The sequence below is a fragment of the Zootoca vivipara genome, chromosome 1 (assembly GCF_963506605.1).
Source record: "Zootoca vivipara chromosome 1, rZooViv1.1, whole genome shotgun sequence".
In the NCBI taxonomy this organism is placed as follows: domain Eukaryota; kingdom Metazoa; phylum Chordata; class Lepidosauria; order Squamata; family Lacertidae; genus Zootoca; species Zootoca vivipara.
This window is the reverse complement of record NC_083276.1, coordinates 90,556,715-90,569,863: the sequence shown is the minus strand read 5'-3', so window position 1 is coordinate 90,569,863 and position 13,149 is coordinate 90,556,715. Positions and strand designations below refer to the sequence as shown.

Sequence of the window (13,149 nt, the reverse complement as noted above, 5' to 3'; positions counted from 1 at the left end):
AGTTTCAAGCTTAAAAATTGGTTCTATTGAGGCAGTGAATTTTGTACTTTACATTTTAAATGGTTTGCCCATAAGAAGAAGAAGTTTGGATTTGATATCCCGCTTTATCACTACCCAAAAGAGTCTCAAAGCGGCTAACATTCTCCATTCCCTTCCTCCCCCACAACAAACACTCTGTGAGGTGAGTGCGGCTGAGAGACTTCAGAGAAGTGTGACTAGCCCGAGGTCACCCAGCAGCTGCAGATTACGAGTCTACCACTCTTAACCATTACACCACACTGGCTCATAACAAACCCTTGATTAAATTATTGCATGCACATTATTGTGCTGTCAAAGCTCAAATAGCTCATGGTTTTACTGCAATCAGGTAATCAGAAACCTTAGTGTACACTCTGTTAGGTTATAAAGAGGAAAGATCCATAGAAAAAACAGTAATCAAAAATGAAATGATAAATATTTTAATATTTCTTGAATTCCTATCAAAACTAATACATTGATCTTAACAGAATTTTAATGAAACACATTTGTGTTGCACAGCATTCTACATTTAGCTAGCAAGATGCTGAAGCTATTAGTTAAGCCAAGTTTATTATAAACACAAAAAAATCTCTAGTGTGAGAGACTGCAAACTGGGAAACACAAGGAACTTCAAAATGTGTTGCTGTATTGCTCAAAACATTAGATAGTGCCATGTGGCTGTTTGGCAATTTATTTCATATCATTAGCTGTAAGAAATGAAAACATAATGGGTTTCAACTCTTTGCTTTCTCTTACTTATACATACCGTACACATGCAGGCACAGGTTCTCAAATGAAACTTCAGTCCAAAATGCATAAGCAAGAACTTCCTCCATGTCTAACTTACACATAGTAGTTAGCTGTCTGAAACTTCTAAGTACAGGAGGTAGTAAAGGCTAAACTCTGGATTCAGCTAAAAAGAGTAAGTACCAAACCCAAACATTTGGAAGTGCCATATGAAGTTATGGCAAAAAGAATGCTGATGAACTTGAACCACAACATCAGAAAAATTAAGTCAACTTTATTATCAAAGTTGGTAACATTCCTCTGTCTATTATCAGTTCATACGTAGTGCAAAACAAATGCATTTTCATCTTCATCCAGGGAAATGATGTCAACTACCTTCAGTCGTCACTGTCACTTCCAGATTCACTCAACTGGAGATCATTCCCTAAAATTTTGAAAAAAAGTGATGCTATCAACTCCAGAGAACATTATTTTCCATGAAGCAGCGAATATCTCCAGTACATTAGTCTTTTTGGTCTAAACATAAAGCTCCCATCAAACGGTGGATTCAGGTGCAAATTAAGAGCCATATTTAGAAGAAAACTATTAAGATGAAGCAAATAGCACATTGGGGGAGGCAGTTTTCACCAGGAAATCCACACCCAATACCATAGTCCCCATCTGGATCCTACTTTCTATACCACCAACTGCTTATTTTTGAGATATATTTTTAAGTGGAGAGGAGATCCAACCATAGATCTCTAATGCCCCATGGTCCAAATTCTTTATGCATCTTCCATGACCTCTGCATTATACACATGGACCACATAAATCTCATCTTTCAAACATTATCCAGCTTGGAAAGCTGCATATTTTTTTTTTTGAAGAGTTAAAGCAAAAAAGTTGCAGGAAATTTAGCTGAGTGGCAATAGAGATCACAGAAGTTAGGGTGGTTGTATCTAGTAAATAGTTCTGTTAGCACAAATATTTCCTTTTGCCACATGGAAACTTCCCTCCCCCCAATCCGCTCCAGGGGTGGGGTGGGGTGGGGTGGGGGAACACCAATAACAGATTTAGAGAGTATTTCGGGGTAGAGAGGGAGCAGAAGTTCCATGAAACAGCCAGAAGTCCTTGCACTAACAGAACTTTTTTTTTAATACTACCCAATGATATAATGGTAGAAAGAACTGTGTTTCTTCCTCCATCCTTTTCCCCCAGCCAGTCTAAATCACCTGCCACACCCAGTCAACATTCCATGAAGATTGGGCATGCCCAGTCCTCATCGGGTTGTTTTGAGATTCCCTACCCCTTAGGGGTTTTCCCTACAGTTTTTTTTTGTGTGTGTGTTTTGTACTTTTGCAAAGCTCAGGGTTCTTCTAAGTCGTACAGCTTTGGCTACATTGCCAAGATTCAGAGAATGGAATAAAGGTACATGATTCAGGGTTCACCATTTTAGGCTATGCTTGGAAGCTAAGCAAGATATTGTGGTAACCTCTAACCTTTCTCCATGCAATGTCACAGAAAATACTCTGCTTCCCTCCCTAGCTCCAGTTTTTAAACTGGAAAGAGTGGGAGCTTGATGTTTTGGTCCTAGGGTGCTGAGACACTCAGTGCCTTGACAACATTGAAACAAACCCCAAATGTCATGCTAGGGAGCGGATGGGGATTGCCATATGGTTGTGATGACAATCCTTACCTCCTCTGCAACTTCATGCTTTACCAGACAGCAATGGCTCACTTTGTCACGAGGAACAGACGTTGCTGGACTTCAACTCTCACCAGCCTTAGCCAGCACGACCAATGGTTAGGGATGATGAGAGTTGTTAGATACCCCTACACAGTTTTATTAGTGAATCTGGTCTGGCCCTGTTGCTTAAGCATTTTATTGCAGTGAGAGTTAGGCCATATCGCACTAAACGCTTAAGCAGCTCCTTCTGAGATGTCTGAATGTCTCCAGAACAAATTACTGGTTTTTAATCCCACTGTATACAACTCAGCAGCAGTCTGTATCATCTATGACATTGTAAACGGCATAAGCTTTAATTTACCATAATCAGTGGTCAAAACAGCTTTTATCCCAGCTTCTGATCTAAACCTCAGTAGGTCAAACCCTCTCTACCCAGACAAAGCTTAAGTTACATGAGAAAGTTATAAAAGCATGCGGTTTCCTTTTAGATTTCTCAAGTATGAATCTCACAAGCTTCTCTGCTTCATGTACTTACGCAGTGTGTTCATCAAGTGGCCAGTGCCCTCTCGACTTCTGTGGTATCCAGCATCTACATCTGGGAAGGCTCGCTGTGAGACAGTCATCATCGAAGGCTGTAGGTGTGGCATTGACAGGGGAAGGGATGGCTTTGTCTCTTCATCTTCTGAATCACTAGAACTATTTTCACTGCTTGATGAAGAGGATGAATTTGATTCAGATGAGCTATCAGAGCTACTCATCTGCTCTATAACTTTAGCTTCTGCTTTTAACTCTGAAAATAAGATTTAAGTGAAAGGGGAAAGAATTCAAGAACTAACTCCATTACTTACATGATCACAATATTAAATATGAATAAATAAACTCAGAGTAGTATTTGGGAGTGACCTCAAGACAGTGAGCAAAGGAATGGTATTTATCTGTCAGTGTGGTATAATAGATAGTGTTGGAGCCAGGGTGAAATCCCTACTCAAGACAGAAGAAGCACAGAGCTCTCAACTGCAGAAAAAAGGAAGGGAAGAAAATTTCCAGCTGCACAGGAAACATTTATTTGATCTCAGCATGTTTAGAATTTAATTCTTCCTCGGGGGCATTCTTGAACTACAAGTTTAAATCCTGGTCTCCTCTCAGGAGGATTGAAATTGGTTTCAATTGGTTGTTCAACTGAGGAAGAACTCCATTCAAAGCACATTGGGCTCAATAAATAATTGCTTGCACACCTTTAAGTTTCTTGACTTCTTCAGCAATCACTGTATGCCTTGATCAGTCACCATCTCTCAGCCTCACGCCACATAGTAACTTAAACTATAAAATAGGAGCACGATGTATGCTTCCCGGGAGGACAAACAGAATAATCAATTCTAATAATCAATATTCTACTCCTTAGGTATAAAGGTAACCTTCCCAAACTGGGCAGAGGGTGGGGAGGAGAAGATGGTGATAAATTTAATTGCCAGGCTTCCCAGACTGCTGGTATCACAACATCATTAGATAATAGGTATTATTCTAGCAGCCCTAAAATGTTAATCAAATTAAGGCCACAGCAGCTGTCACTTTTATCAAAGGTGAGTTGCTTATGTGACATCTGATTTCTGCCACCAGCCACATGTTGATCCTCAGTCAACTTCTCCCACCACTACAACCAGAGTTTTTTCAAGCTGTTACAACAATAAGCAAAAAAACCAATCTAGGCTCAGTGTCTGCTGCGGGGCTTCCATGTGGCTAGTTCATTCCATGGCATCAAATATGAAAGATAGCATAGCCTCACAAAAAATACAGCAAACACAGGCTCACATATTGGTGGAAATGCACCCATAAGATATCTAATGTCTCTCAGTATTTGCTTTGTAAAGCCCTTACATTTTTTATGGACATAGCTAAATAAGTTATAATTAGAAATCATAAAAGAGCGCTTACAGAATATTAGATTTCAACATACAATATTAATGTTCAAAAAAATTGCCAACCACTTGGACATTAATTGTTCTCAGAGCAAAATTCAGCACTGCTAATTTATAGAGATATTGATATTAGAACTTAAAGAAGTAAAGGACCCGTGGCAAGATATCATGACAGATCCTGAACCAGCCCCAAACCCGTGTTGTAGTGCTCCTGTACTGTGTTATAGTCATTCCAAACAGAAGTGCTACAGCACTCCTGTTTGGGGCTTACTGTTTAGCCAGCATAATTATTATTATTTGTAAGCACATTTTTGCACTCAAAGCAACTTGCTCAGTAATGCTACTGTTCCCATGCTTCCATCATGGGCCCTAGCATGAAAGCAAGTTTCCCGGCAGGAAACTATCAGGTAACACAATGCTTTATGCATAATGATGCAGCTGCTAGAATGTGGGAAAACAGCTTTGGGATTTTATGAGTCACTCAGAACAAGTTTTAAACCAAACTAACCAACCCTTATAGAAGTCTCTCAGATTTCATGTGCCCTTGAACACCCTCCCCTGCAGCACCGGCTACTTTTTAGCAACTGTTCAAGGAAAGAAATGACAGAATTTTCTCATTATAGTTACAAAGAAACACCTGCATGAGAAATTCAATTTTTTGCACTATGTACTCAAGGATTCAGTCCTAGTTATCAATAAACAGTGCAACCATCTGCCAGCATTAATTCAACATGTAACATCTTCCTTTCCTGCTGCTTGCCCCAAATTTTTCAGCAGGAAGTTCAGCTGACCAAATGAACACAGTATGACATTCTACTAAGTTACTTTTAAGCCACCAGGAGCATTTATTTAGAGTGACTGCATGCAGAATAAGGTATTACCCATAATCCTTTCCTCATGGTGCACATTAGATTTTAAGGCTGCCATGTATTGCCAATCATGTGGTCACCCAAGGCTCTGAAAGGTGTACCTAAGCAAGCAGGCCCCTTCATGGATCACTGCCTTGTCGTGGCGAAGGGGCTTAAATAACTTGGAGAAGTTATGTTTTGACCAAACGTGATCCACCTGGAGAAGGAATTGGCAAGCCACTCCAGTATCCCTGCCAAGAAAACTCCATGGACAAAGACAACAGGTATATAAAAGATATGACGCTGGAAGATGAGCCCCTCAGGTCGGAAGGCGTCCAACATGCTACTGAGGAAGAGCGGAGGACAAGTACAAGTAGATTCAGAGCTGATGAAGCTACCAACATGAGTTTGACCAAACTGCGGGAGGCAGTGCAAGACAGGAGTGCCTGGCGGGCTATGGTCCATGGGGTCACAAAGAGTCGGACACGACTAAACGACTAAACAACAACAACAACAAGCAAGCAGGATACTTTTAAAATTTATAAAGTTTTTAGGTTAATGCTCTAAAAGAATCTTGCCCTCGGGGTTGTGAAGGAAATATTATAAATATATGACTAAACTTGCCTTAAACAACAAATAGCAAAATTATGTAATTTACAAGTACAGCTTGGGTAAGGGAAATGAGACCATTTCAAGCAATTAAGGGAAGAAGATGAGGATGGGGACCTAATGATATATGTAAACTGTCAGCAATTATTGGACTAAGATGGAAGGAAGACCCAAATGATAGACCAACACTAACAGAACAGTACACTGTTGTCATTGGCATTTTTATGTCATACCATACTACTTTTTCTGGTGGTAGCTGGGATGGTAGAGATAAATAAGGTCAGAACAGGGGATTTGTAGCCAGTTCTATGTGGAACAAACAATGGCTGAACATTTTCAATATTTTAGGTCTGAACAGCCCATCAGTGATAACACAAAACATTAATATTGCTCTAGTCACCCATCCCACAAGGACTTCTGTCACAGTGAACTTTGAACTTCTGAACTAGGCCATGAAACTATCATCTGGGTAAGAAGATTATTGTTAAAGTATCCAGCCCTATCCTTTCCACTCATATGTCTTTGATTTGTCAAGGGATGGGCTCTCCATTTATGATTGTGAAACCACTTTTATTTGAATGTATTCATCCATAAAGAGAGTGAAGCCTTATGTAAGCAAGCCTTGATAGTCGCTAAAGTAAAAAACTGCAAATGCTTCTGATACCTCATCACACAATTTCTCTTAAGTTAACACCTATTGAACTGGAAACATGTAGTATTAAAACTATTTGCATGCTCTCAATAGATGGCCAGACACTTTATCCAATAGAACCATAAAATTGGAAGGGACCATGAGAGTCATCTAGCCCAACCCCCTGCATTGCAAGAATTTTTGCCCGACATGGGGCTTGAACCCATGACCCTGAGGTTAAAAGTCTCATGCTCTACTGGCTGAGCTATCCATGATGGTTGTAGAGTAAGTAACCCCCTTTCTTCCCAAGTCAACACAGAAATGAAGCAAGCTGATGGAAGAGGAACAGAGCAATCCATCCTTCACCAGCCCATTGCATTTGGTTGCTGGACACACAGGAGGCAAAACTTCAACCTGGGCATCCATTGACAAACTTCTATGCTGGATGTGGAGGAGATGAAACCCCTTCCTGTGCTCAGGAGAAAAACCAAACAGCTGCTGGAGGAGGTAGGCAGTACTTTATACCTCTTCTGCAAGCTTTCTGCATTTCTAGTCTGCAAATATTTTTACTGGCCTGCTTTTTATTCATAAGAGAAGCTGGAAAAGGGATGGACAGCTCTGACCATCCTCCACCATCTTCTGTGTAAAAAGCAGAAAAGTAAAAACTTTTGAAGGCTACCATCTTTAAAGGGCTAATTCTTAAGCTGACCTGTGCCACTTTTGTTGTGAAAGAGACATGCCATTGGCTGGTTGGAGCCTGGTATTCATTACTTCAAGACAATAGAAAACTGGAATGTCAAGGAACAGCTAGGTAGAACCTTCCCACCATTATGCATTCTTCTACATGCTGGGGCAGGGAGTGAGAGGGAAGCATTCAGTCATGTGAGCTGCAAAGACTAGACAAGCTTACCACATAAATGAAAATTAGGTCATGGACTCCAACCTCAAAACTTTCAAACTACAGAATAATTTAAGACTCTGAATAATAAGAGATTCAGCTACAACTTACCTCTTTCAATATCATCCATAGGAGAAGGTGGTGGAGACATCTTCTCTTTTGGTGGAGAATATTTAACACTATTTGGAATCTTATTTGCATTTCGAATTAGCTGTTGCTGTTGCCCAGTACGAGACTGTACCTTACTGCTTCCTTCACCTCTGTATGAAAGGATTGAAAAACAAAGTTGTATCTGTGAATTCTGTAAAGCCATTTCTTTTATTTCCAAGTAGTTTTAGAAGAACGGATTTTTCACCACTTTTGATGGATAATAAGAAAGCTCTTATGTGCAGTACTTAACAAATGCTAAGTCTGTGCAGGTTTCAGTGAAATGTTCTCCAAACACCACCCCAAAAATGCAAACAAATTGAACTGGGTGATGATATCCAATGTCACTTTCTGAGTTGAAATCAACAGGCTTAAGGAACTAGGTTCAAGACAAACCAGGAGTAGTAAATCAAGAACCTTGGTTACAGATTCTGGTTTGTCTGGAGTGACACAAGCCCAAGTTTCAACTTATTGTCAAATCAAACTATGGCTTGGAGTGCAGCAGCCATGTTCTTCATTCTGGGAACTCACACATATGCATGCTTGTGCAAAGCCATGGTTTGGCTTAGTGTTACATACGAACTGGGTCATTGCTTCAGTCTCTTTCTTAAAAGAATGTGGCAGTCAGTTTTTCTGTTTCCTAATTTAGACAAAATTGTTTTTACTATGGAATTTTCATAATGAGTAAGAAAACAAGAGTGTTTCCAATTTTCCACCCACCTGGTTTTCTTCACAGTGATATTGCTACTAAGTTTCTCTAGTCTACATTCTCCAGTGTCATGGTTAATTATCAAGATGCATTCTTTTTGGTATGGCTTCTTGGAACCTTTGAAAACTGTTACTGGTGGAGTAGAACCCTATTTTAAATCAGAAGAAAATTACTCCTACTACAGGCACTTCTAGAACTGCTTTTTTAAAGATTCTATTTCATGATTAAAAATCCTGCACTTTTCACAACACACTGTGCTAACAGCATGTATTTCATTATTATAAGAAGGCAGAGAATGAAGCCAGTTTTGCTACAGTGATTTTGCAGGACTCCAAGATTTATTACAAAATGTGGTCTCAATATGAAAATGGATTGACTTTTCATTGACCAAGTGGCTTTTTTATTTTTTAGTTCTTTCAAGGTTCCTCTCAAGATGCTGAATTCAGTCCAGTTGAAAGCTGACTCATTCTCCTAAACCTGTCATATAACCAAAAATTTTTTCAACCAACTCCTTTATTAACATATTCTATCAATTATGAAGCGGCAATAAAAAAGCAAGTGCTTGTTGGCACCAGTAACCATCAATCACCACCAACAAACATTGAACTATGCTCCCTTCATCTTTTGTTCTTAAAATCTATACCAGAATATGGGAAAAGGGAAACTATCACAGAACACTGTGCTTATTGTTGTCAGGGTTGCATACAGCCTTTTTCCAATCCATTTTGATCACTTTAACACAACCATTTGAGCTTTCTAGCCCGCCAATAATTTACTGAGGATATTTTTGGCATATTTTAAAAAATGAACATTAAGCTATCATAAGTTTCACAACATAGCCTCAAAAAAGTCACTCTCTTTCAATTTCCTATCTGAGAAATGCAAACATCTCTCATGAAACAAAGATTATAAACACCACAAAATTGTTTTTGGCCAAATACTAGTGAATAAGAGAATTCAATGGAAAATGAAGAACAGGTCAGGGAGGCGACAAGGCTTCTTTTCCACATAAATATGACCATGCAGCTTACAACATAACAGCAAAAACATGACTCAATACATCAGGGGTGGAGAGACTCCAGGCCGCAGACCTAATCAGGCTCTGTATGGGTCCCAATTTGGTCTGTGAAGCTGTTCCTCCCACCTGTCCCACACCAGGCATCATACTGTCAGAGGCGGTATGCCTCTGAATCCCAGTTACTGTACTGGGAATCACAAGTGGGCAGGTATGGATGTGGTTCAAAAGAAACAAGGAACTTAAAGTAATCCTCTTATTGTTCCTTTGCAAGCAGGGTTCATTGACAGAGCCCCACTGGCAGTGGCGGAGCTTCATGCTCTGGCACCGGGGGTGGGGCTGGTGCCCATTCTGGGGGCGGGGCGCACCTTCCGGGGGCACGGCTCGCCTCCTGGAGGGGCGTGACGCATGTTCCGGAAGCGTGGCACACCTCCCGGAGGGGCGTGGCACGCATTCCGGGGCGGGGCGCGCATTTTGGGGATGGGGCGGGCGCCCGCGATGCGATGGCACGTCTTGGAGCCCACCGCTCAGGGCTGCCTGCCCCCACCGCCCCTATCTTCCTACGCCCCTGCCCACTGGGATCAGTTGCCCTAGAAAGGTCTCCATCAAGAACTCCCTAGTGCCGTATGGGAGGCAAAGCATTTTGCAAGCAAGGATGTAATTGTGCCATCAGATGATTGGCAGGTGGATGGCTCTACCCAGGTGTCAAAGCTACCCAAAGTATGTGTGGCAGGGTTGTGACCATTGCATTTTAATGAAATGAAATGATGATGATGATTTATACCCCACCCAGGGTGGATTTCCCCATCCACCCAGTAAATATGTGAAGTAGAATACATTGGTTTAACACCGGCACAACCATAGCATATGTTATTGCCACATTCTTCATGTATTTACAAAAGAGTCCCATAGTTTAAGAATCAGCTAGACTCCTCCCCTCAAAGGGAACAGCAAATCTCACCTCAATATTTGGCAGAGTTATTGTCACCTGTTCGCCTTTACCAACTTCAAGATCTCCTTCACAAGATGTATCAATGGAGGCTGGTTTGAAATCATCTAAGTAAAAAAGTTACAGTCACATAGATTAGGTCATATTTTTCACGACTCCCTTAAGCAGTGATCCTTTCGCAAGGCGATGGTGAGGGTGCTGAATCATTCTCTCTGTATCTTTTCTAATGCTAGTTTGTCTGCCACATTCAGGTACATTATTATCCAACAGACTGCAAAATGTGCACAGACCAGGTTTTCTTAATACCTATCATAGATTCACCACACGTAAAAGCTGTACAAATTCACCAAGATATGCTGAATGATTTTTAAATAGAGCACTGGAATTCACTTGCACCTGATTTTCAAGAGAAAATAATGGAGAACTAAGGTTCACGAACTTTCAAACCTAAAGACAAATATTAAAGGTAAAGGTACCCCTGACCAGGGGCGTAGGAAGAGGGGGGCAATGGGAGCGCACCACCCTGGGCAGCGCGATCCTGGTAGAGCGCCATCATGGCTGTCCCCGCCCCCAGAACGCGTGCCATGCCCCCAGAACGTGCGTCACGCCCATGTGGTCAGCGCACTCTGCCTCGGGATGCGCACCAGCCCCACCCCGCCTGCTCTCCGCCCCCGGTGCCGGAGCATGAAGCTCCGCCACTGCCCCTACCGTTAGGTCCAGTTGCAGACGACTCTGGGGTTGCACACTCATCTCACTCTATAAGCCAAGAGAGCCGGCGTTTGTCTGCAGACAGCTTCCGGGTCATGTGGCCAGCATGACTAAGCCACTTCTGGTGAACCAGAGCAGCAGGAAACACCATTTACCTTCCCTCTGGAGCAGTACCTATTTATCTACTTGCACTTTTATATGCTTTCGAACTGCTATATATACAGTATAGTGATTTTAATCCTAGTGAAACACAGTGATGCTCTAAAAGATTAAATTTCAGCTTTATTTTCTATTTTGTAGCCTTCTGCATTCCATTATAGTACAAAGAAACAGGATCTACCAAGAGCTTCTGACTTACCATAGGCATTAGTAAAATAAAATATTGAATTTGCTGACACCCAGTGAGGTCAGGGCAACGTGACACATAACTTTTCTTTGTTTTTTGTTTGCTTTAAAAAACACACTACTTTCTTGAAATATTTCATAATAGTATACTAAAAATACACTTAACTTGTTACTGCCTGTTTGGTCTTGATCCTGTTAACTACTGTAAGCCTGTTAATTATTGACACTGTGTTTAAGTAAGTTTTAAATAAATAGATCTCAAACTTCCACATGGCTAGGAACTAGCTTCAACTCCAAATTAACAGGTCTTTTTTAAAAGCCAATTCAAACCCATACACTACTATCCTGAATTTCCAAGGGAGTAAACACCATCACCATTGGGATTACCTCCGAATAAGCATGTAAAAGATTGCAGTGCAAATGCAGCCATGTTTTAATGAGTTGTTAAGATGTCATTTTAGCATTGTGTTTGTAATATTTATATTATAGGCTGCATGTATATGTTGCCTATTACCCCGAGCTCCACTGAAAGAGTGATGCTTAAATTCATTAAAAGCCACAAATGCATGAAATATTTACATATTTTAAAGCTAAATGTTGCCTACATTTAGTGGGCATGGAAGCCATGATTTCTGAGAGTGAGTGCCTGGCTTTTGCTCCTCTGTGAACTTGGCAGAGTTCATGAGCATGGGATACAAATACTGTATACATCATCCACAAAAAGAAGTGCATGGCTTTGTTTTATATTCCCTAGCAGCAACACCTTAAACGTCTCTTGCCTTATTTTTCTAAAAAAGTCAAACTCACAATAACCTATAGTTATGCTCATCTTTATATCATTGTGGTAGAGACTGATGTTGGGCAATAGGTACTCTACTCATCCCCCATGCCTCCTCTCCCCACACACTAAAATATACAGATACAGATCTCCCCATTTCCATGCAGACCTTCCAATTAGATTTGACAGGTCACCTTTGGTTTCCTTTGTCCCTTTTAAAAACATAATGGGTTCTTAAAGTTCACTGGATGGTGAATTTAATATTTCTGATAGGTTTAAAAGTATGGAGTTTTATCATATTGATCCTATTGAGCAAATAAAAGCATTTTTAATAAATAAAAAAGCCACTTAAGTGGCTTATTCCTTTCTTGAACTCTTACAATGGTAGACACAGTGACAGCTTCTTTCCTTCAATATGTTCGTGGTATTTGCTGAAACAATTAAACCCCCCCCCGCAAAAAAAATAAAAATCCCCCAGTAAGTCCAAAGTGCCCGTCGCTTCCAAAATTTCTGACTTAGCTCTAGATGAAACGCTTTGGTTCCTTTCAAGACAGATGCCAACCTTCCTGCTTCCAACATAATAGCAATGATGACGACGGCGATTAGCAAGTTACCACCCATCGTTATTATACACCAGCTATGAAGTTGTCGGGCGCTCACTTAAAAGGGAGCCATCTCTCCTCACCCAAAGTCTTCCCCACCTCGCGAGCCAACCTGGACGGGCTCGAGGCGCCCGCCCGCCCGCCCGCCTCCCTCCCTGCCTGCCTGCCTGGCAGCCCCAGTTGCTTCCCAACCGGTGGCTCTCTGCTAACTCACAGCGCACGGTGTGGAAGGCGCAGCGCGGCTTCCTCTCGAAGCTCTCGCCCAGCAGCAGGGCGCGCTCCTTGCAGTCGAAGATCGGAGGGGCCGCCCCGTTCATCCCCGAGCCGCCCGCTCCTGCCTCTCTCTCCTCTCTCTCGCTCACCGACCAGCGCACAGCGGAGCCGCTCCACTTCTGCCGCTGCCAGGCTAAACCACCGCTCTTCGCCCTCCCGAGGGGAGGGGGCGGGGCCACCGCGCGCTCTCCTCCCAGAGACCGCGCCCCCTTTTCCGCGCACCACCACCTCCTCCTCCTCAGTGGCTGATCGTGTTTGGTAGCACCCCCCCCCCCCGAGGGAAGCGGCGA

General features: G+C 41.9%; 1 protein-coding gene across 1 annotated transcript; it reads right to left on the bottom strand.

The window, feature by feature from the left end:
- Positions 1-444: 444 nt before the first annotated feature.
- EAF2 (ELL associated factor 2) lies at positions 445-13,047 on the bottom strand. Its single transcript, XM_035128896.2, has 6 exons — positions 12,801-13,047; positions 10,166-10,260; positions 8,201-8,337; positions 7,445-7,593; positions 2,967-3,221; positions 445-1,189 (listed from the first exon to the last, which is right to left on the bottom strand). The coding sequence occupies exons 1-6, from the start codon at positions 12,901-12,903 to the stop codon at positions 1,143-1,145; spliced, it is 786 nt and encodes a 261-aa protein (XP_034984787.2). The 5' UTR covers positions 12,904-13,047; the 3' UTR covers positions 445-1,142.
- Positions 13,048-13,149: the final 102 nt, after the last annotated feature.